Source organism: Saccopteryx leptura, chromosome 8, assembly GCF_036850995.1.
Source record: "Saccopteryx leptura isolate mSacLep1 chromosome 8, mSacLep1_pri_phased_curated, whole genome shotgun sequence".
NCBI classification, from domain to species: domain Eukaryota; kingdom Metazoa; phylum Chordata; class Mammalia; order Chiroptera; family Emballonuridae; genus Saccopteryx; species Saccopteryx leptura.
Genome location: NC_089510.1, coordinates 70,604,631 through 70,629,700, shown reverse-complemented (window position 1 = coordinate 70,629,700; position 25,070 = coordinate 70,604,631). Strand labels below are relative to the sequence as shown.

The 25,070-nt window shown below is 45.4% G+C and overlaps 2 protein-coding genes across 13 annotated transcripts in view; both read right to left on the bottom strand.

The window, feature by feature from the left end:
• Positions 1-5,967, bottom strand: part of LAMP3 (lysosomal associated membrane protein 3) — a 28,512-nt gene extending 22,545 nt beyond the window's left edge. The window contains exon 1 of the mRNA XM_066347286.1: positions 5,746-5,967. Coding sequence (XP_066203383.1) covers positions 5,746-5,794 — 49 coding nt within the window. The 5' untranslated portion in view covers positions 5,795-5,967. The remainder of the gene's footprint in view (positions 1-5,745) is intronic.
• A 14,215-nt stretch (positions 5,968-20,182) lies between these two features.
• MCF2L2 (MCF.2 cell line derived transforming sequence-like 2) overlaps positions 20,183-25,070 on the bottom strand; it is a 261,068-nt gene continuing 256,180 nt past the window's right edge. For 8 of the 12 annotated variants that reach the window (XM_066347779.1, XM_066347777.1, XM_066347778.1 and 5 more), the window contains one exon: positions 20,183-20,532. Coding sequence is in view for 9 of the 12 variants with exons in the window: in XM_066347778.1 (XP_066203875.1) it covers positions 20,503-20,532 (30 nt within the window). In the remaining 3 variants the exon portion in view is untranslated. The remainder of the gene's footprint in view (positions 20,533-25,070) is intronic. The other 4 variants (XM_066347780.1, XM_066347781.1, XM_066347787.1 and 1 more) reach the window with 1 other exon arrangement.

Sequence of the window (25,070 nt, the reverse complement as noted above, 5' to 3'; positions counted from 1 at the left end):
GAGATCATTAGATTCTTGATAAAATCCCACGGTGTACGGCTTATGCTTATGAGCTAACATAAATCTTCTCACCTGAGTGACGTACCCTTGACAAGGGGAACCCTCCTCATCAGGCCGTTGGAACTCCTCTCTGAGTAATGATGAGTGAACTCAGATGAAGGGAAGTAAGCACAGTGGTCACTCATGAATACACAGTAACCCCGACTAGACAGGAAGACTCTCGGTACCAGTCAAGGTGTGCTTGGTGTGTAGGCTGGCGGGAGGTGATAGCAGTCATGATGTTGTGATGCAGTGTGTGACTTTGTGGTGAACAGAAGGCTGGGCTGGCAGATGGCTGGACTAAAGGTACCAATAGTGTCAGAGTGTGTTACAGATTGAGCCAGTCTGGGAAATATTATTCTAATATTCTTCTCTCTGGCCACTCCCTTCCTGTCCCCATCTGTCTGGAGGAGAGTGGGGTATAAAAGTTTGGTGGATGAGTAGAAGAAAAACAGAGAGGTCGATGTGCTGTGCATTGTAACATCCACCGGGTACAAGAACAAACGTCGGAGACTTTCAGGAGTATAGATGTAACTTTATTGGCCAGTTTTACCTGCTCAGGGGCAAATTCCCGAGGTGTCCAGAGACACTGTGCTCACAAGGAGCTGCAGATGGGAATCGCACCTCGCACTCACAGCTAAATCTTTTTATAAGCTAAGCAAGCAAGCCTCATATAGAAGCAGATGTGGCGGTAACCTATTTGCTAAGGGGGCTGCACATAGCATAGCAACAGGGGCTGGGGTCTAGCTCATTGACGAATTCCAAACCTAAACTTCTGATAAGGGTCTTTTAACCAATAGACTGCAAACGTTTGTCTCTTTTTCTTTCTTTTTTTTTTCTTCTCTCTCAGCCTCCCAGAGTCCCTATCTGTCTCTGCTTCTTGAACGACCTTGGGCATGTTACTCCTAACAGAACAGGAGCAGGACCTGCCTGTAACCCTTAAGTTCCCTGTTCCATTAGTGCCCTGCTTATTTTCTGATCTTCTCTTGGTCCTTACATGCATGGTAATATGTATATCCCAGAAAGTTCATATGTTTGTTAGGTACTCAATGGAAATAATAGTCTCAGAAATACTCTGGGTTTTTTTTTTTTGTGTTTTTTTTTTGTATTTTTCCAAAGCTGGAAACGGGGAGGCAGTCAGACAGACTCCCACATGTGACCGACCAGTATCCACGGGGCATGCCCACCAGGGGGCAATGCTCTGCCCATCTGGGGTGTTGCTCTGTTGCAACCAGAGCCATTCTAGCACCTGAGGCAGAGGCCACAGAGCCATCCTCAGCGCCTGAGCCAATTTTGCTCCAATGGAGCCTTGGCTGTGGGAAGGGAAGAGAGAGACAGAGAGGAAGGAAAGGGGGAGGGGTGGAGAAGCAGATGGGTGCTTTTCCTGTGTGCCCTGGCCGGGAATCGAACCTGGGACTTCCGCACACCAGGCTGACACTCTACCACTGAGCAAACTGGCCAGGGCATGAAATACTCTGTTTTATAGAAACTATATATACTGCTCACAACAATTAGGGAATATTTTATCGCTTCATATTTATTTTGAAATGTCCCTTAATTTTTGTGAGCAGTGTATATGACCACATATATATGGTTAATCTTTGTCAAAACTGGGTCAGTTTTTAAATGAAACCTATGACCCATCGAGGTCAAGTTCACTGGTCTGAGACCCACAAAGAGGTCAGTGGGCAGAATCTATCTCAACCCCAGCTCTAGTCAATAAAACAAAAACAAAAAACCACAGCCCTAGAGTCCACACACTGATTTACCCAGCCCTCACCCCCAACATCTCTCCGGGACTCAGCACACCCGGCCAGCAAGCACTCAGGGCCGGTCCCACTGCTGGGAACCCACTAGAGGAGGAGCTGCAGGAAGACGCACGAGCAGGTTTTGGTTCCCCTACAACTTGTAGAAGGAACTGAGAGAGACTTGTGGGCCAAGCCCCGGGAAAGTCAGTGACCACACAAGGACCTCTTCTGTAGGTGTTTCCCGGGTAGTCGGGCCGTCCCACATAGCCTCTGTTTGGTTCCCCTGCCGCACCCAAGGCCACAGAAATGGAGAAGCCTTCTGTGAGCCCAGCTTCAGGCCGGGCACTAGGCAGAAGTCTTTGTTCTCAGGGGCTCAAAGTCTCATGAGGCAGACACACAAAGGGACCACACTCCTCAGTGTGACAAGGTTGTTACTGAAATAGGCCTTGGGTGCTACAGGGTGGGGTGGGGAATCCCACACAAGGGGAAAGTTTTCAGACAGACAATTAAGTAAATGGTATCCCAGGTAGGAGGAAGTGCATGTGCAAAGACACAGAGGCTTCAGAGCCTGGTTTGTCTGGAGAACAACAGGAGGTCAGCATGATGGGAACAGGAGGGTGTGGGGAGAGGGTGGTGAGGTGGGAGGCAGCAGGGGAGCGGGCCCGGTGGGAGGCAGCAGGGGGCAGGCCCGGTGGGAGGCAGCAGGGGGCAGGCCCGGTGGGAGGCAGCAGGGGAGCGGGCCCGGTGGGAGGCAGCAGGGGAGCGGGCCCGGTGGGAGGCAGCAGGGGGCAGGCCCAGTGGGAGGCAGCAGGGGGCAGGCCCGGTGGGAGGCAGCAGGGGGCAGGCCCGGTGGGAGGCAGCAGGGAGCGGGCCGGTGGGAGGCAGCAGGGGGCAGGCCTGGCAGGTCATAGAGGCTACACTGTGTCTGCAGAGCTCTCATGAACACAGCTGGGAGTACAAGACACTGGGGCCACAGGGAGGGACAGGGACTAGTACTTAGCTCCACAGCACTTTCTGCTCCCCAAGCAGAAGCTGCCCCAGCTCAGGGCAGCCGGAAGACCACTCCTGAATGCGTGGAAGGCAGGAGTGGGCCCTTCGCACAATTGTGCTCACAATTTCACTTTAACCATAGACCTTTCAGCAAACTATGTCAGTTTCCTGTGGGACTTTTATTTTTTTTGACAGAGAGAATCTAGAGAGAGACAGGGAGGGAGAGAGAGTGAGAAGCGTCAACTCATAGTTCCTTTCACTTTAGGTGTGCATAGATTGCTTCTACTATGTGCCTTGACCAGGAATGAGACCTTGAGCTCAAGCCAGTGACCTTGGACGTTTCACGAAGATCTTTGGGCTCAAGCTGATGACCTCTGGGATCATGGTGATGATTGCTTGCTCAAGCCAGCAACCCCGCACTCTAGCTGGTGACCTTGGGGTTTCGAACTTACAACCTCAGCATTCTGGGTTGATGCTATATGCACTACATCACCACTGGTCAGACAGTTTCCTGTGGGACTTGAGATTCAAAGAGAACCCTCAAACAGAAGGGCTCTAGTCCTGTGGCAGAGATTGCTGGCTGACTACCCCAAAATCTGATCTCCCCTTTTCCTTTAGTAATAGGACCGCAAGTTTAAGCCGAGCACCTGCTGCCTGCAATAAAGAACCTTATGCCTTCCTGGCCTTGGGTGGCACAGTGGGTAGAGCATTGAACTGGACCACTGAGGTCACCAGATTAAAACCCTAGGCTTGCCTGGTCAAGGCATAGATGACAATCAATCAATGAACAACTAAAAAGTGAAGCAACTTCTTGTGTCCCCCCCCCCATCTCTATAAAATCAATAAGTAAAATCTTTTTTAAAAAAAAGAACTTTATGTCCAGTCTCCTTCCCAATTGGGTGGTAATGGGAGAATAAGTGAATGAATTTGAGCCAAAGCAATAGAAGTGGTAGAATTATGTGGCTCTTCTGGGAAGGCTGCTTGAAGGGACCTCAACACCTGTGTGGCTTCTCTATTGCTGTTCTATATTCCTCTTTAAACCAACCTGCAACTTATTTGTGATGGCTGGAGCTTCAGCAGACATCTAGCACCATGAGGAGATCTTTTGAGCAGAAGTCACACAAAGGATGGTGGGTCCACAATCTTGAGCCCCTACACCAGACCTAGTCTGAATTCCTCTGGACTTGTTCTCACACAAGAGAGAAAAAAAAACATTTATCTTGTTTAATTTACTATTATTTGGGGTTTGTCCCGTATGTGCAGCTGAACCTAAACTTCAACTGACACAAACGGAAATATCTGCATTTATTAGGGAGAAATTTGAGACCAGGGAAGTGGATACAATGACTGGATACAATGACACAGCTAGTTTACCTAGAAGCTATGTCCTTCCTAGCAAAATGTCTAGCAGTTTTGTGGTCTCCAATTCAACAGTATTTCTTGAACCTAAGCATGCAGGTGCAGTAATGCAGAGCATGGACCGTGATGCCAGACTTTCAGGATGCAAGGGGCAGGGCTGCTTCTTGCTTGCTGAGTGACTGTGAGCACATCCTTAACCAACCTCAGCACACCCAGGTGGGAAATCCACTCCGTTCACCGCTGAGAATTTTCAGCATTTCCTCTCAACCTGCATTTGCATTCATTGAGCACTCATTGCCTTCCCGACTCTGTCAGTCATCTGTCAGCCATTGAATTGGCTCTCACACACCGGTCACTGAAGGTTACTGCTAAACTGATATCTTTTGCTTTTTTATTAGCTTGCCCTGCTAAATGAAGTGATGACTTCCCCTTTTGCCTCCAAAAGAATATGAAACTAATTCTGAAAATGTGGCACAACAATAAACAGCCTGGAATAGGGCAGCTGGCCTGATCCTTCACCCAACTTTCATAACAACTCATGTTGCAGTCAGGTGCCACTGTGCCTCCCTCCCCCCATTTGAGCATGTCAGCCAGGCCCGTGTGGACAGAGCTCGTTCCTTCACATGCTCCATTGATTCAGTGTTACTAGAAGGAATCAACCAGCAAACTGATAGCAGCATGCAAGAGGACTTCATGTTTTAGAGAGAAAATGCTCTTGGTGAAAGCAGGGGGTGGGGGACATAAAATAGTCATCAAAATCTCAGTTTTCCCAACAGCCTCTCTGATCTGAAGTATAATGGTACCATTTAAAAACGTTTTACGCCCTGGATTACAACTTCCTGAAATGGCACAATTTGTCAGACCACGTCTCATCCATCTTCACAACTCACTGGACATATAATATAAATCTGTAGCATTTCCATTAGAGAAAACCAGGAATAGCAAGACATGAGGTGTTCTTATGAGAAATGTAGCAAGAGCTCAATTAAAAAAAATTATTGAATTTATTGGGTGACATTGGTTACTTGGTAAAATTATGCAGTATTTCAGATGCACAATTCTATAATACATCATCTGTATATTGCATTGTGTGTTTGCCACCCCAAGAGAAGTCTCGTCCATTACCATCTATCCCCCCTCCAACCTCCTCCACCTCCCCATCCACCTTTCCCTCCTGCAATCCCCACACTGTTGCCTGTGTCTATAAGTTTATTTTCTTTGCAAAAGCCCCATTTCTAAGTTCGGGCTCAGTTCTCCCTCTCTTAAATATGTGAGCTCTACAAACCTTCCTTGAGAAGGTGTCCAGAACCCATTTGGGAACCAAGGACAATGTCACCGTCTTCTGGGGTTGACACCTACTCTGTCTGTCTAACTCACAGAAAACGAGTCCACGCTGTGAGCCCTCGGAGAAGATGAAGTGCGCCCACGTGTGTATGGAAGGTAATAAGGGGAGACGGTTCCCAGCCAAATCCCTGAGCAACGGAAGCTAGGACAGCTATCTACAGTCTGTCCTGTCTTACCTTGGGCAGTGGCATCAAAATGTAACCAAGTAAGAGTAATAGGACCAGACATCGCAGGATCGCTGTGCGAAGTCACGTATGTCACTCACCGACCAGGGTCACGAAGAGCACCATCTCTGAACAGAGCTGCCAGGGCATGACTGGGGAGCGCGGGAGGCGCGGGAGGCGCGGGAGGCGCGGACGCCTAGGGCTGGCGCTGCTGCTCTGCAGGGCCGCGCGGAGCACAGCTGGTTCTCCGACAGTCTGGAGGCAGTACCCGCGCAGGCTCCCTCCTTCCCCTGTGGCAAAGAAGGCGAAGTCATTTACATAATGAGAAGTAGCTGAAAGGTCCTCCCAGGTGGTGCGCTGCCTGGGGAGGGAAACCACAAGGGCCCTTGGAGAAAGCACTTTCATCTCTGCCTCTAGTGTTTGCGATGGCGGGTGAGGGTGGGGGATGGGAGATAGGGGATGAGGATGCCCCTCCCCACAATTCTAAGGGCATCTGAGATCATTTCTCCAGAAGAGGCGGTAGATCTGTGGCAGCGCCAGCTTTTCTCTCATAGTTCGGGTCTCCGTTTTCCTTTGAGGTCTTGAAGAGAGATCTGGGTTTCAATCTGACCCTTCCAGTTGACCAGCTCTACCCCTTGGGTAACCTCTCTGAGCCTCGGTTTCTTTGCTATATAATGGGGAAAATAATGCTTACCCCAGGTGGTTTACAAACCAAAATTCCTGGAACATAAAAAATAATACCTTTGAAAGGCAACCTTTTCATGTCTTATATCCTTCCTCTATTAATTAGACAAAACAGTGCTGGCCTATCTCTCAGGCCTGTGAGTCTGAGTGAAGAACATACATTTGCAGCCTATAGTATGAGCATTAATTGAATGAGACCAACACAGTGCAGGGGGGTAAGATTCATCCCATAACAATGGTCTGTCTTGTTAAATGTTATATGAGCACTTAAGAAAAATATATGTATTCCTTTGTAGAATTTAATGCTCTATAAATGTTAATTAGGTTAAGTTGTTTGATAGTTGTTATATGTAAAGCCAGTAAACAAGGTCAGGGCCACTATCACAGCCGCCTGGCCCATGCAGGTTCGCATTGGATTCGGACAGTCGGTAAAGAAACAGCGGAGCCAAAAACTGATGGGCCATAGCCTTTAATCCTACCTTGCACCCGGCGGGCAAGTAAAAACACACACTGGGCTCCAAAACCCAGTCACACTCAGTGCTCACAAAGCCACTGACTTATCCGAGTTTCCTAGAATCAAAGGTTTCTAGCTCACCAGCCTTCTTCTCCTCAGTTCCCCATCTGCATCCTTATCCCAGATACAAACTCTACACAAACTGGCATCTCACTCAGCACTCCGCCATCTTGGCTGCTTCTCCTGGCCTCCTCCACGTGGCCTCCTTTAGCTGCTGGCTCTACTCTCTCCGCTCTCTCATGCTAACCTCAGGAACCAAAAGCCAAGTCCCGTTCTGCCTCCATTTTATAGTGTAGAAATCCAAACCCTTAATCCAATATACACAATAGGGAAGTCTCCAATACAAAGTCACCCTCTGAGGCATGATAGGATTGTACTGCCCTACATCAAAAAGGGTAGGAAAGGCTTAATCCCAAAACCAAGCCCCAGGCTAAAGGATTCTGCCTGCCTTTAGCCCACCCCAACACACATTAATACCACCTGGGCAACGGCCTCTTTAACAAAGTGAGCATAATACATTTTATCTGCCCAACATTATATATTCTATACTCTTACTGATTTTCTTTTGTTTTATCTGTTTGTTGGTCAAATAAGTTTTTAAATATGATATATGTTTGCTCACTTATAGTTTGCATTGGGTGTGGGGGACAAGCTGTAAACCAGCAGGGTGGTTATAGCCTTAGGCTTAGTTTTAAGACTAAGCTTTTCCCCACACCCTTCACTGATTGCATGATGTGGGGTGGTGCACTCTCATGAGGAATCCCATTTTGCCTCAGATAAGTGACTTTGTATCAGAGACTTCCTTATTTGTATATTGGATTAAAAGTTTTGATTTCTACACTATAAAATGGGAGCAGACCGGGAGCTTGCTCTCTGGGTTCCTGAAATTAGCATTAGAGAGGAGAGCAGAGAAAGGAGAGCAGGGAAAGGCCATGTGGAGGAGGCCAGGAGAAGCAGCCAAGATGGTGGAGTGCTGAGTGAGAAGCCAGTTTGTGCAGAATTTTGGAACCCAGTGTGTATTTCTACTTGCCTGCTGGGTGCAAGCTAGAATTAAAGATGATGGCCCACCAGTTCTTGGCTCCATTGTTTCTTTTTTTTTTTTAATTATTCTTATATTCTTATTTATTATTGTATTTCCATATGAACAACATTGTTTCTTTATCGACTGTCTGAATCCAATGCGAACCTGCATGGGCCGGGCGGCTGTGATGGTGGCCCTGGCTACTGGCTTTACATTTGGCGTAGTCTGTGGCAGGATTTGATGCAGATGAGTATGGAGCTGCCACCACCTTTGAGCGGTGGAGTACAGGACTGGCTGCTGTTATGCTTCCCCATGGCTGTCCTTTTGGGCGCCGTAGGCTGGCTGACTTTTACAGCCATGCATGAGAAAACTGAGAGCTCTGTGGAAGAGGCTGCCCGGGACCTGCAAACAGAGCAGTGGAAGGCGCTGGAGCAAAAATGGGAGAAAGAGATGCCGACCCTGGAGCTGGAGCAAGCACTGGGGGAGGTCGACCAGGTTCATGAGATTCACCTGGAAATGGAGCAGCCACTGGAGGAGGAATCACAGGTTCATGAGTTGCAGCTTGCCCTGGACGTTGTGGAGAGCCAGCAGCGGCAGGAGGCCAGGGCCGGAGCTGCAAGGCCCGCGGAGCAGAAGGTGGCGGCAGCCTGGGGCTCGGGCCCAGCATCTGGAGCTGGTGTTTCAGTTCCTCTTTGGAGGATGAGGAGGATCAGGCTGGAGTTGCAATCTGCAGTCTCCAGAAGATGAGAGCCCAGCAGCAAGGAGTACTTACTATGGCCCTGGTAGGTCTGCGATTTGGGGCAGAGGGGTGGATGCCATCATGCTCTCCGGAGCAGAGATGGAAATGCTGACTGCCATTGCCACATGCTCCTCCTTGGGACAGTGTAAGACCTGCCAGGATGGCAGGGATGAGGGGGGTGGCTGATGCCCCATGTGCGTGGACTGATTTTTTGGACTACGACTGGAGTGGGCACTGGCTCCTTTGTTGGATGGACTTACTGATTTTGGACAATGTGAAATACCCTGATGGGGGTGAAGGGCGGCTTTGCAAGAGGCCCTTCCCCTGCCCTGAGAAGTTTTTCCCATGGCTAGAAAGAAGTCCGAGCACATTTTGCGCTTTTGGCAAAGTGCTCAGAGACTGGTGAAATGTATTGTTGGGCAGATAAAATATTATATAAATATATTATGCTCATTTTGTTAAAGATGGTGCTGCCCACATGGAAGCCTGTCGCCCAGGTGATATGAATGTGTGTTGAGGGCAGGCTGTGGGCAGTCAGGATCCTTGTAGCCTGGGGCTTGGTTTTGGGACTAAGCCTTTCCCACCCTTTTTGATGTGGGGTGGTGCAATCCCATCATGCCCCAGATAAGTGACTTTGTATTAGAGACTTCCCTATTTTGTATATTGGATTAAAGGTTTTGATTTCTACACTATAAAATGGGGGTAGAACGGGACCTTGCTCTCTTGGTTCCTGAGATTATCATTAGAGGAGAGAGCAGAGAGGAGAGCAGAGAAAGGCCACGTGGAGGAGGCCTGGAGAAGCAGCCAAGATGGCAGAGTGCCAAAGGAAAAGCCAGTTTGTGCAGAGTTTGTGCAGGGAGAAGGAAAGAGATGGGGAACAGAGGTAAATAAGAGTCTGGTGACCTTTGATTCTAGGAAACTCGGATAAGTCAGTAGCTTTGTGAGCACTGAATGAGTGGGTTTTGGAGCCCAGTGTGTGTTTTTACTTGCCTGCCGGGTGCAAGCTAGGATTAAAGATGATGGTCCACCAGTTCTTGGCTCTGTTGTTTCTTTACCGACTATCCAAACCCAATGCGAACCTGCATGGGCCAGGCTGCTGTGATGGTAGCCCTGGCTACTGGCTTCACATGTACCTTTGTAATTGTTGAAATTGTATGATTTGTCATGTATTTGTAATTTGTATATTGTGCCTAATTTCCTTGCACAGGAATGCCGGTGGTGTAGATTGTGGGTAGTAAAGTGAGCATAGGGGTGGATTGTTGGGCAGATAAAATATATTGTTGGTCAAATAAGTTTGTAAATATGATATATATGTTTGCTCGCTTGTGACTTATATTGGGTGTGGGGGACAGGCTATAAGCAGGCCAGGTCGTTGTAGCCTAAGGTTTGGTTTTAGGACTAAGCTTTTCCCCATACCCTTGACTGATTGTATGATCTGGGTGGTGCACTCTCATGAGGAATCCAATTATGCCTTGGATAAGTGACTTTGTATCAGAGACTTCCTTGTTTGTATATTGGATTAAGGGATTTTGGTTTTCTACACTATAAAGTGGGACAGACCAGGAGCTGGCTCACTCAGTTCCTGCTATCACGATTGCAGGGGCTTCCCTGATCCCTTGCCCTTCATGGGAAAAGCTGGTTTTCTGCTTTTCCCTTGTCTTCTTTTGTGGTTTGCCTGTCTTGGTGAGACACCAATAAATAGGATGGCCCCCCGTCCTCTGACTCCGCCATTCCTTTATCGTCTGCCCGAATCCAATGGGAACCTGCATGTGAATGGCCACGATGGCGGCTCCTGGCCTTACATATATTATGCTCACTTTGTTAAAGATGGCACTGCCCACGTGGAAGCCCATCACCCAGGTCAGTGGTCCCCAACCTTTTTGGGCCATGGACCAGTTTAATGTCAGAAAATATTTTCACGGACTGGCCTTTAGGGTGGGACAGATAAATGTATCACGTGACTAAGACAAGTGTCAAGAGTGAATCTTTTTTTTTTTTTTTTTTTTTAATTTTTCTGAAGCTGGAAACAGGGAGAGACAGTCAGACAGACTCCCGCATGCGCCCGACCGGGATCCACCCGGCATGCCCACCATGGGACGACGCTCTGCCCACCAGGGGGCGATGCTCTGCCCATCCTGGGCGTCGCCATGTTGCGACCAGAGCCACTCTAGTGCCTGAGGCAGAGGCCACAGAGCCATCCCCAGCGCCCAGGCCATCTTTGCTCCAATGGAGCCTTGGCTGCGGGAGGGGAAGAGAGAGACAGAGAGGAAGGCGTGGCGGAGGGGTGGAGAAGCAAATGGGCGCTTCTCCTGTGTGCCCTGGCCGGGAATCGAACCCGGGTCCTCCGCACGCTAGGCCGACGCTCTACTGCTGAGCCAACTGGCCAGGGCAAGAGTGAATCTTAGATGGATGTAACAGAGGGAATCTGATCATTTATAAAAAATAAAACATCGTTCAGACTTAAATATAAATAAAATGGAAATAATGTAAGTTATTTATTCTTTCTCTGCAGACCGGTACCAAATGGCCCACGGACTGGTACGGGTCTTCGGCCCAGGGCTTGGGGACCACTGACCCAGGTGATATTAGTAGCCCTTCTTGCTTGGAATGGGCGTGATTATATATATTAATGTGTGTTGGGGCATGCTGTGGGCAGGCAGGATCCTTGTAGCCTGTGGCTTGGTTTTAGGACTAAGCCTTTTCCACCCTTTTTGATGTAGGGTGGTGCACTCTCATGAAGAATCCCATTATGCCTCAGATAAGTGACTTTGTATTAGAGACTTCCTTATTTATATATTGAATTAAAGCAGGGGTCCCCAAACTACAGCCCACAGGCCACATGCGGCCCCCTGAGGCCATTTATCCGGCCCCCACCGCACTTCCAGAAAGGGCACCTCTTTCATTGGTGGTCAGTGAGAGGAGCACATTGACCATTTCATTAGCCAAAAGCAGGCCCATAGTTCCCATTGAAATACTGGTCAGTTTGTTGATTTAAATTTACTTGTTCTTTATTTTAAATATTGTATTTGTTCCCGTTTTGTTTTTTTACTTTAAAATAAGATATGTGCAGTGTGCATAAGGACTTGTTCATAGTTTTTTTTATAGTCCGGCCCTCCAACGGTCTGAGTGACAGTGAACTGGCCTCCTGTGTAAAAAGTTTGGGGACCCCTGGATTAAAGGTTTTGATTTCTACACTATAAAATGGGGGCAGACCAGGAACTTGCTCTCTCGGTTCCTGAGATTAGCATTAGAGGAGAGAGCAGAGAGAAAAGAAGAGAAAGGCCACGTGAAGGAGGCCAGGAGAAGCAGCCAAGATGGTGGAGTGCTGAGTGAGAAGCCACTTTGTGCAGTTTGTGCAGGGAGAAGGAAGGAGATGGGGAACTGAGGTGAATAAGTCTGGTGAGCTAGAAACCTTTGATTCTAGGAAACTCGGATAAGTCAGTGGCTTTGTGAGCACTGAATGGGAGTGGGTTTTGGAGCCCAGTGTGTGTTTTTTCTTGCTCGCCGGGTGCAAGCTAGGATTAAAGATGATGGCCCACCAGTTTTTGGCTCCATTGTTTCTTTATTGACTCTCCGAATCCAATGTGAACCTGCGTGGGCTGGGCGGCTGTGATGTTGGCCCTGGCTACTGGCTTTACAGTCTATTTCTCTTCACAGTTCTGTTTTGCTTTGTGTATTCTGAAGCTCTGTTACCAATGTGTGCACATTTAGGATTAGTACATCCTCTTGACAGATTAACCATTTTATCATTTTTAAATCTTTATGTTTGGTCATACTCTTTGTTCTGAGACCCACTTTGTTTGGTATCAACATAGTCATTCTGGCTTTCTTCTTGCTAGTGTTAGCTTAGTATATCTTCTTCCATTCTTTCAATCTATTTGTGTCTGTACTCTTAGAGTGGTTTCTTGTAGGCCACAGGGTAATCTTTTATTTTAATATCCAACTTAACAACCATTCCCTTTTAATTGGAATGTTTAGACCATGTAATTATTGATATGGTTGTATTAGATCTACCATCTTAGCATGTTTTCTATTTTTTATGTTCTTGTTTTCATTTCTCGTCTTAGATTACTCATGTTTTCAAATTCTATTTTATCTATTTTGTTGGCTTGTAACCCTGTCATGTTATTTTAGAGTTTATAGTATATATCTTTAAGGTATCACAGTATACTTTCAAATGGTATTATACTATTTCACATATCCCATAAGAACCTACAACAATGTACTTCAGTTTCTCCCCTCCTGGCCTCTGTTCTGTTGTTGTCAGACATTTTAATTTTGCCTATGTTATAAACTCCACAACATATTCTTGTTGTTTTTTTAATTTAAACAGTCAATTATCTGTTTTTTTGTGTGATTTATAATTTTTTTTTGATGTGAGGGTTAGATCTGTATTTGTTTTGAACAATTATTTGGAAGAATTGTCACAATTATTTTGAAGTAACAAATGCTTATTGTAAAGCCAGTAGCCACAGCCACCATCACAGCCGCCTGGCCCATGCAGGTTTGCATTAGATTTAGACAGACGGTAATGAAACAATGGAGCCTAGAACTGGTGGGCCATCATCTTGAATCCTAGCTTGCACCTGGCAAGCAAGTAAAAACACACACTGGGCTCCAAAACCCACTCATTCAGTGCTCACAAAGCTACTGACTTATCCGAGTTTTCCTAGAATCAAAGGTTTCTAGCTCACCAGACTTATTCACCTCAGTTCCCCATCTCCTTCCTTCTTCCTGCACAAACTCTGCACAAACTGGCTTTTCCTTCAGCACTCCACCATCTTGGCTGCTTCTCCTGGCCTCCTCCACGTGGCCGTTCTCTGCCCTCTGCTCTCTACTGCTAATCTCAGGAACCGAGAGAGCAAGCTCCTGGTCTGCCCCACCTTATAGTGTTGAAATCAAAACCTTTAATCCAATATACAAACAAGAAAATCTCTGATACAAAGTCACTTATGAGACATAATGGGATTCCTCATGAGAGTGCCCCACCCTACATCAAAAAGGGTGGGAAAGGCCTGACCAGGTGGTGGCGCAGTGGATAGAGCATCGGACTGGGATGCAGAGGACCCAGGTTCGAGACCCCGAGGTCGCCAGCTTGAGTGCAGGCTCATCTGGTTTGAGCAAAAGCTCACCAGCGTGGACCCAAGGTCACTGGCTCAAGCAAGGGGTTACTCAGTCTGCTGAGGGCCTGCAGTCAAGGCACATATGAGAAAGCAATCAATGAACAACTAAAGTGTTGCAACAAAAAACTGATGATTGATGCTTCTCATCTCTCTCTGTTCCTGTCTATCTGTCCCTCTCTGTCCCTCTCTCTGTCCCTGTAAAAAAAAAAGGGGGTGGGTGGGAAAGGCTTAGTCTTAAAACTAAGCCTTAGGTTATAAGAATCTGCCTGCTTACAGCCTGTCCCTCCATATCCAATGCAAACTATATCTATCATTATTTACAAACTTATTTGACCAACACTTATAAAATATGTAAGGTGTCCAATTGCCCTCATTTAGGAAGGACAGTCCTTTTGTAAGTTTTGTCCCTCGAAAAGTATCCTCCTACATGTCCTCTTTTTTGATATTGTAAGACTAATCTGTAAATGTTCGTATTTGATCGATGCAGAGTTGATCCATTGCATGTGATGTGATGTATTTGTATTTGACATGACAATTTGTCAAGGATCAGTACAGTGCGGTGAGAGGCGATTATGAGATGCATGCGCTTTGCCCGGGAGACCCTGAGAGAGCATGCAATATACCAAGCGCACAAATGGCTTTGTATACTTCTTACTGATACACAACGCAGCACATATAACATTGTAGACTCATGATTATTTCTTTCTCAGTGAATATTCAATTATAGACAGGTAAACACAACTTATGTTTTATTCATTATCTACTTAATAATTTCCAAATATGTAGATATAACTTTATTTACAAGTATTTTGCCGAAATTCAAGTTTTAAAGTGGAAATCTAACCTCAAACCATATCTATTAATAATTCATTTTGATTAAATAGTTGTATAAAACAGACATTTTTAATTAGAAAATGATAAATACACCCAAATATCACTCCAAATTAGTGGTTTTGTTTGATATTTAGTTTTGTTAATTTAGGTTCTGGAAAATTCACCTACCATGATATAATGTTTTCAGTTCCTAATGTGCTTGCATCGTTCATGTAACTCTATATTTTATTTTTAATTTTAAATTTAAGAGATAGAAAAATCAAAAAAGAGAAAATGTCATTTCAATGATAAATTGAAAAAGGAATTTCCATTCCTCATCAATCATTAGATGCATCAGCTTCCAGTTGTAAAATAACAAGTTTTTTTAAAACTTCAAATTATTCTGAAGGTAAAAAACAGTTGGCTGCAATGGAGGGAACATTTGCATTTCATACCATAATTCACAATCAAAGTTGTCATAGTATGAATTATACCAGGGGTCCCCAAACTTTTTACACAGGGGGCCAGTTCACTGTCCCTCAGACTGTTGGAGGGCCGGACTATAAAAAAAAAACTATGAACAAATCCCTATGCACACTGCACATATCTAATTTTAAAGTAAAAAAACAAAACGGAAAGAAATACAATATTTAAAATAAAGAACAAGTAAATTTCAATCAACAAACTGACCAGTATTTCAATGGGAACTATGCTCCTCTCACTGACCACCAATGAAACAGGTGCCCCTTCCGGAAGTGCGGCGGGGGCCGGATAAATGGCCTCAGGGGGCCACATGTGACCCGCGGGTCGTAGTTTGGGGACCCCTGGATTATACAGTGTGTCCATAAAGTCATGGTGCACTTTTGACCGGTCACAGGAAAGTAACAAAAAGACGATAGAAATGTGAAATCTGCAATGAACATGAGGCTGCATGTGTCTTTATGTATCAATGTTTCTGAGTTTTTGGGGTATATACCTACTAGAGGGATTGCTGGGTCATAAGGTAGTTCTATTTTCAGTTTTTTGAGGCACCACCATACTTTCTTCCATAATGGTTGTATACTTTACATTCCCACCAACAGTGTATGAGGGTTCCTTTTTCTCCACAGTCTCTCCAACATTTGCTATTACCTGTCTTGTTAATAATAGCTAATCTAACAGGTGTGAGGTGGTATCTCATTGCAGTTTTGATTTGCATTTCTCTAATAACTAAAGAAGATGACTGGATAAATATGACTGGATAAAGAAGATGTGGCACATATACACTATGGAATACTGCTCAGCCATAAGAAATGATGACATCGGATCATTTACAGCAAAATGGTGGGATCTTGATAACATTATACGAAGTGAAATAAGTAAATCAGAAAAACCAGGAACTGCATTATTCCATACGTAGGTGGGACATAAAAGTGAGACTAAAGAGACATTGATAAGAGTGTGGTGGTTACGATATTGTTTTCTTCAATTTATTTTTGTCCTTTTCATTGTAAAAAAGTTGGTCACCTTAAAATATGGGATTCTGGCCTGACCAGGTGGTGGCGCAGTGGATAGAGCGTCGGACTGGGATGCAGAGGACCCAGGTTCGAGACCCCGAGGTCCCCAGCTTGAGTGCAGGCTCATCTGGTTTGAGCAAAAGCCCACCAGCTTGAACCCAAGGTTGCTGGCTCCAGCAAGGGGCTACTTGGTCTGCTGAAGGCCCGCAGTCAAGGCACATATGAGAAAGCAATCAATGAACAACTAAGGTGTAGCAACGCGCAATGAAAAACTAATGATTGATACTTCTCATCTCTCTTCGTTCCTGTCTGTCTGTCCCTATCTATCCCTCTCTCTGACTCACTCTCTGTCTCTGTAAAAAATTAAATAAATAAATAAATTAATTAATTAATTTTTAAGAATGGGGTTCTGTGAAAACAATTGACATCTTTAGTTGAGAGCAAAACGAGCCAACAAAAACCAAGAAAACATACCTTATGTTCTACAGCTTAGAAATGAAAGAAATCCCTAAATTTCAACTTCCACAAACTAACTGATGATATCTGACAGAAATAAAAGCAGCTTTTCCTCTACTGAAGATACATATACACATACACATACCTATACATACACACATACATATACACATACCTATACATACACACATACATATACACATACACATACATATACACAGACCTATACATACACACAGACATATACACAGACATATACATACACACATACATATACACAGACATATACACATACACATACATATACACATACCTATACATACACACATACATATACACATACATATACACAGACCTATACATACACACATACATATACACATACACATACATATACACATACCTATACATGCACACATACATATACACATACATATACATACACATATACACATACATATACACATACCTATACATACACACATACATATACACTACACACATACATATACATATACACATACCTATACATACACACATACATATACACATACATACACATACACATACATATACACATACCTATACATATACAGGTTTTTTATTTTTTTACAAAATTGAAGTATATCAAATTGTTTTCTCTAAAACTAGCTCAAAAAGGAATACTATAGGAAATAAACAGAAATCCTGAAACATGTTTATCATGAAATTATAACCCTGGGCCTTCTGGGTCTCAGCAAGGCAGGTGAACTAAAGAAAGAAGATTTGTCTTTTAAGGAGATGTAAATACAGTAGAGGAAAAACCTTTTATACAGCACTATGTGATTACCATTTCTGACAGTCTTCATTCCTTTGTGTAGATCCTTAAGTTTGCTGTTGCCATAGTTACCTTAAGTACAATGCATTCCTCAAGGGTTACCTGATTTTAGGGCAGGGGTCCCCAAACTACGGCCTTCGGGCCACATGCGGCCCCCTGAGGCCATTTATCCGGCCCCGCTGCACTTCCGGAAGGAGCACCTCTTTCATTGGTGGTCAATGAAAGGAGCACATTGACCATCTCATTAGCCAAAAGCAGGCCCATAGTTCCCATTGAAATACTGGTCAGTTTCTTGATTTAAATTTACTTGTTTTTTATTTTAAATATTGTATTTGTTCCCGTTTTGTTTTTTTACTTTAAAATAAGATATGTGCAGTGTACATAGGGATTTGTTCATAGATTTTTTTATAGTCCGGCCCTCCAATGGTCTGAGGGACAGTGAACTGGCCCCCTGTGTAAAAAGTTTGGGGACCCCTGTTTTAGGGTATGGACTTATTTATCCAAATGTGTTTCTTCCATGTCCACACCACCCTCAGCTTGAGGTCTTCCCGGCTGTGCTGCAGTCTCTCCGTGTGCTGGTAGCTCTCCCAGCAGCATTCAAACGTTCCTCGTTAGTCAGTGCTGTTAGCGGGCAGTGGGGACAGGGCTGAGGGAGGAAGTATTCCGAGTATCTCTCAGATGTGCAGGTACACTGTCCTGGGTCTTTCCAGGTGCCACCTCCAGGGTTTCCGTCCCTCCCTCAGAAGTGGTTCTGGACCCACACAATTCCTGCCCCTCCCCAGGATTAGAGGTTTGGTTTTAATTCTGTTTTCTTCTCCCAGCTGGATTAGATTTACTCTAAGGGTGTGAAGGAGTGTTTATTGCCTTCTTGCAACAGTTGGTTAGTTTCAGAATTTTCCTGCATCAGCTAATATTCCCCTCCTCCAGATCTGTGCTACAAAGGATGCTTTCTCACAATTTATTCTTTGTGAGTGGCCAAGAGATCACTGCAGAAAAGTCTGCACAAGTAAATGCACTTACATCTGTGGTCCCAGGGATTTTAGTTTCTCCTAGAAGCCCACCCAAACTGGGCCAGTAAGAATTTTGGCTGGACTCTCCCTGCCAATGGATAGCCTGCCTGCCCCAGGAAAGCAAGTGTTGTAGTCTCTTCTCACTTTGTAGGTGCCTGTTTGTTTTTACTTAGATTTCAGGTTAGATATTGCCTTGTGAACTCCAGCTCTCTCAGTGCGTTCAAGAAAAGTTATGAATTTGTGTATTTTTCAGATTCTGGTTTTTGTGTGTGTGTGTGTTTTTCTGAAGCTGGAAATGGGGAGAGACAGTCAGACAGACTCCCGCATGCGCCCAACCGGGATCCACCCGGCACGCCCACCAGGGGCAATGCTCTGCCCACCAGGGGGCGATGCTCTGCCCCTCCAGGGGGGTCGCTCTGCCACGACCAGAGCCACTCTAGCGCCTGGGGCGGAGGCCAAGGAGCCATCCCCAGCGCCCGGGCCATCTTTGGTCCAATGGAGCCTTGGCTGCGGGAGGGGAAGAGAGAGACAGAGAGGAAGGAGGGGGGGTGGAGAAGCAAATGGGCGCTTCTCCTATGTGCCCTGGCCAGTAATCGAACCCGGGTCCCCCGCACGCCAGGCCGATGCTCTACTGCTGAGCCAACCGGCCAGGGCCAGATTCTGTTATTTTTAATCTTGCAAATATGGAGATAGTATTTGTGAAGCCAGTATCCAAGGCCACCATTATAGCCGCCCGGCCCATGCAGGTATGCATTGGATTCGGACAGACAGTAATGAAACAATGGAGCCACGAACTGGTGGGCCATTATCTTTAATCCTAGCTTGCACCCAGCAGGCAAGTAAAAACACACACTGGGCTCCAAAACCCACTCATCCAGTGCTCACAAAGCTACTGACTTATCCGAGTTTCCTAGAATCAAAAGTTTCTAGCCCACTAGCCTCATTCTCCTTTGTTCCCCATCTCCTCTCTATACAAACTGCACTAACTGGCTTCTCTTTCAGCACTCTGCCATCTTGGCTGCCTCTCCTCTCCATGTGGCCTCTCTCTGCTCTCCAACCTGCTCTCTGCTCTAATGCTAATCTCAGGAAGCGAGAGAGCAAGCTCCCAGTCTGCCCCACTTTATAGTGCAGAAATCAAAAAACTTTAATCCAATATACAAAATAGGGAAGTCTCTAATACAAAGTCACTTATCTGAGGCATGATGGGATTGTACCACCCCACATGAAAAAAGGTGGGAAAGGCTTAGTCCTAAAACCAAACCCCAGGCTACAAGGATCCTGCCTGCCCACAGCCCACCCCAACACACATTAATATCACCTGGGTGATGGGCTTCCATGTGGGCAGCGCCATCATGGAAGTGAGCATAATATATTTTATCTGCCCAACAGTATTCTTTCTAGATTTCTACATCTCAAGCAGAAAGTGAAATGAAGCAGCAAAATTTACTTTCTCTAAAACAAAGAGACTTTCAGTAGAACTTACATTTTTTTCTAAAAGACTCCCTATCTCTGGCCTTGAGGCTGGTTTCCCAGGCTGTGGCTTTGGGCTCGTTCCGCAAGGTTGCAGATGTTCCCAGAATGCTCCTCCCTGAATTAATCTTATAGATAAACATTGTAAAAGAGCTTGTTTCACTGCTTTATTGCTATGCTTCCCTTTCTCCCCATCCCCCAATAAGTGTGTAATTTTGTCTTTAAAAGCTGACTTCAAACTGTGTTTGGGGCCGCAATTTGACTGACTTAGGTCTCTGTGTGGTCGCCAGCTTTCAATAAAAGACTCCTCAGAATTTGAACTTTAGTGTGGTGAATGTCTGTATATTCTCACTGATTTTGCTACAACAAAGGTACTATTTTTAATAGCTGCATAGTTTCACTGTATGTCAGGACAATACTTTATTAACCAGCTTTTTTTGTTTAATATTATATTTGTTATTTAACAAATGATCCCAAAACTTCACAGCTTAAAACAGAAAATATTATCTCCTAGTTCTCTGGTAATAAATTCATAAGCAGCTTAGCTGGGTTCTTCTGGCTCTGGGTTGTCCATGAGGTTTCAACCAAGAAATCAGCTGGGGCTGATGCCATCTGACATCTGGACTGAGGCTGCAGATTCCACATCCATGGGGGCTCGTTCACCTGGCTGTTGGCAAGAAGCTCCAGTTCCTGCATGTGGGTCTCGTAGGGTCGCTTAGTGTCTTCTCAACACGGTAGCTGGCTTCTTCCGTGGTCAGCAATCCAAGAGGTAGAATGAGGAGAGAAACAAAATGCCTTTTATAACCCAGTCTTGAAAGTCTGTCACCATCACTTCTACCACATTCTGTTTACAGAGTTGCTCACTACTGCAGCCCGCACTCAAAGGGAGGAGTATATAAATTTGGGGCGGATTTTTAACACTACCACAGACATTTAGGTTGTTCTCCATCTTGTTACTTGTTTTCCTATTAAAAGTAATGTCAAAGCGAACACTTGTATATATTTATATACCTTTGTTCATTTGTATATCATTAAACTAAATTCCTACAAGTGGAATTGCTGGGTCAAATCATATACATATTTTAAATTTTGAACCTGACCAGGCAGTGGTGCAGTAAATAGAGTTGGCCTGAGATGCTGAGGACCCAGGTTCAAAACCCCAATGTCTGAGTGCAGGCTCATCCAGCTTGAGCATGGGATCGTAGACATGACCTCATGGTTGCTGGCTTGAGCCCAAAGGTTGCTGGCTGGAGCCCCCTGGGTAAGGCACATATGAGAAAGCAATCAATGAACAACTAAGGTGCCACAATGAGGAACTGATGCTTCTGTTTCTCTAAAAAAAATTTTTTTGATAGTCATTGCAAATTATTTTCTAAAAATTTAGTACTAATTCACACTCTCACCAACGGTGTATGAGAGCACTGGTTTTCTTATAGTCTTGAAATGAAAAAAGGAGACTTTTAGCAGAACCTACTTTTTCTAAAAGACTCCCTACCCCTGGCCTTGGGGCTAGTTTTGCAGGCTGTGACCTTGGGCTAGTTTTGCAAGGTTGCAGATGTACCCAGAATGTTTCCCCCTGAATTAATCCTATATCAAGACTGACTGTAAGAATGTATAAAAAGTGTGAAAATATGCCACCATAGATCATACTGTCTTTTGACTTGGTAGACATGTCAGTACTGTTCATACAGCAAAGGGTTCTGTGTGCTTTTAAAAAAAAATCCCAATCTGTCGGGTTGTATCTAAAGTAGGCTCCCACTTTTGAGAGAGACACCCCCACAACCTTGCAACGGTTGCCGGATGCAGTAGAGGGGTCATGGTTGGGTACGCCAACAGCCTCACAGAACTGCTCTGCAGAACTTCCCTGAGACCCTGCAGCCGCCCTCCTCTGTCTCCTCCGCAGCTGACGTCACCTGCTGTCACAGCTGGCTGGTCTCAACACTCTCCCTTTCCTACAGATGTTTAAGGAACAGGAATACAAAGGTGGAAGAAGATGGGGCTCACCTCCAAGGATGAGAGGGAAGGAGTGGCTGGGCCAACGAGAAAGCCAGGAATGAGCTGGAGAATTCCAGAAAGAGCAAGGCAGAGGGCCTTGCGAACAGTGGTCAGCGCAGTGCGATCAGGGAGCACCAGGAGCGCACTGCTCTGACCTTCCTTCCTGTTCTCCTGCAGTCGGCTGTGAGGACTGAATGGGGCTGTATCTGTCAAGCACCAGGCCCAGCCCCCAAGGCAGCCGCAGTGCCTTTCTGAAGCTGGTCAGCATGTGCCCCCTGCTGGGCATGGCGTGCTCTGCTGTGCTCCACCACGAGCCCCTTCTCCTCCACCTGGAAAAAGTGCTCGCTCCCCAAGGCACAGCTCAGCTGTCACCCCTGCCCAGACCGCAGGATCAGGGGCAGGGTTGTGCACCCCAACAGCATCTGTCACACTGTATTGTGATGATCTGTTTCCACATCTGTCTCCCCCAGCTGGACTGAGAGCTTCTGCCTCACCTTCACCCCTCCCTGGCCGTCCCTGGTGCAGCACCTTCCTTAGAACAGAGCTGCTCAGGAAATACGTGTGGAATAAAATGAGTGACTATGTGTATACATACATATTTGAATGGTGAAAATGGAACGTGTGTTGGAAAATAATGTAGGTAAAAGGAAATAAGATTTCCTATAGATTTGGGAAGAACTTTATTTTGTTGTGCAAATAATAAATATTGTTTTCAAATCTAAAACACACTCTGTCAAGAAAGATACTTTGTTGTTAGGAAAGGGGGCATACGAGGTGGCCCCACAGCATAGCTTACTTTTTGACAAATTTCTGAGAATACTCGGCTGAACAATTGTGCTCAGAAGCCCCTCCCTGACAGTCTGTCCCTTACCTCTGTCCTTGGTTGGCCACACAAAGTGCTTCTTATGAACAAAGTGAGTTGCTTATTTTTGTTTTTCTTGAGACTCAAGGGATTTTCTTGAGTCTCATGGGAAACACTCTTCTCTGTATTTGCTACCCGCTCTTTTAAAACAACTGGCCAGTACACAAATCAAGGGACTGAAGACTCAGTGAAATCCTATGTGCGGTGAAAAGTTAAAATCAAATCACCCTAACAATTCCAAAAACTAGCTAAGTCCAAAACCAACTCTAAAACTAATTCCAGAGCCCAGTGTGCTGGGTATTAACTGCGATTTCTTTCTTTCTTTCTTTTTTTCTATACAGTATACTTAAAAAATATTTTTTAAGAGTTTATTTTATTCATTTTAGAGAGGGGAGAGAGAGAAGGGAGACAGAAGGAGGGGAGGAACAGGAAGCATCAACTCCCATATGTGCCTTGACCAGGCAAGCCCAGGGTTTCAAACCAGCGACCTCAGTGTTCCAGGCTGACACTCTATCCACTGCACCACCCCAGGCCGGGCTAGCTGTGATTTCTCAGCTTCCAACCACCCTTCAGTTCTCTGCTTTGTAGTCCGCCCACCTCCTTTGCCAGCTGCTTCCTGTCAGGTTCAGTCAATAGGGCAGACTGATCAGAGGCTGGAGGAGGAGAGAGGGACACACACTCCTTCCTGTGTACCTGGGTTCCCATTGGCATTCCCATAACAACTGACCTTTACCCTGAGAGCCACGGTGGTTCCAGGAACTGCAGTCTGCCACTTGCCCAACACTTCCCTAACCAGCCCCATCACAGCCCTTCTGAGGCACCAGCACCAGGGGCGGCACCTCCCTCTCAGTCCTGCATCCAGCTCCCGGGACTCCTGTCCACCAGGCATTGCCTTCTCCTCAGAGGGCGCCCCAGCCTCTGAGACACCAGCACCAGGGGCAGCTCCTCCCTCTCAGTCCTGCATCCAGCCCCCAGGACTCCTGCAACAGGCAGTGCCTTCTCCTCAGAGGGCGCCCCAGCCTTCTGAGGCACCAGCACCAGGGGCGGCACCTCCCTCTCAGTCCTGCATCCAGCTCCCAGGACTCCTGTCCACAGGCAGTGCCTTCTCCTCAGAGGGCGCCCCATCCTCTGAGGCACCAGCACCAGGGGCGGCACCTCCCTCTCAGTCCTGCATCCAGTCCCTGGACTCCTGTCCACCAGGCAGTGCCTTCTCCTCAGAGGGCGCCCCAGCCTTGCGGGTTCACCCCAACCTCTTCCCTTTGCTCCTTCAGCCCTTAGATGAATAGCTACTTCTTGCAGTTAAAATCTCCATAATATCTCATTATCACTTTTGTTTTTTCCTATAAAAATCTCTAATAGTAGAATAACAATTCTTCATATTAAATTTTCTCTTTTAAAACAACTGGTCTGGTGTCTCTGTTGATTGGATCCTGACTGACAGACTAATTCTAAACTAAATAATCCTGAAAATAAATAAATCTGAAAATAAAACAAATAAAAATACAGAACAGAAAAAATTTTAATGGCAAAGACTTAACTGAAAAGAAAGAATAATAAATAACTCTGAAAAATAACTCAAACACTAATTAGTTCAAAAAGTATAAAAATTTAAAAATTCAGAAAATATAGGTTCAAATATGAAATGTCTTAAAATGAAATAATTTTTTTTTTTTTGTATTTTCTGAAGTTGGAAATGGGGAGGCAGTCAGACAGACTCCCGCATGCACTGGACCAGGATCCACCCAGCATGTCCACCAGGGGGCGATGCTCTGCCCATCTGGGGCGTTGCTCTGTTGCAACCAGAGCCATTCTAGCGCCTGAGGTAGAGGCCACGGAGCCATCCTCAGCACCCAGGCCAACTTTGCTCCAATGGAGCCTTGGCTGCGGGAGGGGAAGAGAGAGACAGAGAGGAAGGAGAGGGGTAGGGGTGGAGAAGCAGATGGGTGCTTCTCCTGTGTGCCCTGTCCAGGAATCGAACCCAGGACTCCTGCACGCCAGGCCAACGCTCTACCACTGAGCCAACCGGCCAGGGCCTTAAAATGAAATAATATAAAACTAAATAACTAAAAAACCTAAATGACAAAAATGTAAAAGTAAACAATCCAGAACCCAAAATAACTAAAGTAAAAAACATAAGTCATTTTAAAATTAAATAACTCGGAGGAAAGCCTAAAATAACTAAAAGCATTTTACTTTAGAAAAAAAAATAACTAATTTGTAAATATAATGCTTAAAACAAAGTAACTAAATAACTAAAAATGAGTACCTCAAAAACTAATCTTTATAAGAAAATAATTATATATAAACAGGTAACTTTAAAGCTACGAAATTAAATAATTATAAAGCTAAAAACTAAAATATAAACTAATTCAAAACGAATTAAGGTAAATGTCAGAAGTTAAGTCGTAACCAACCAACCCTGTGTG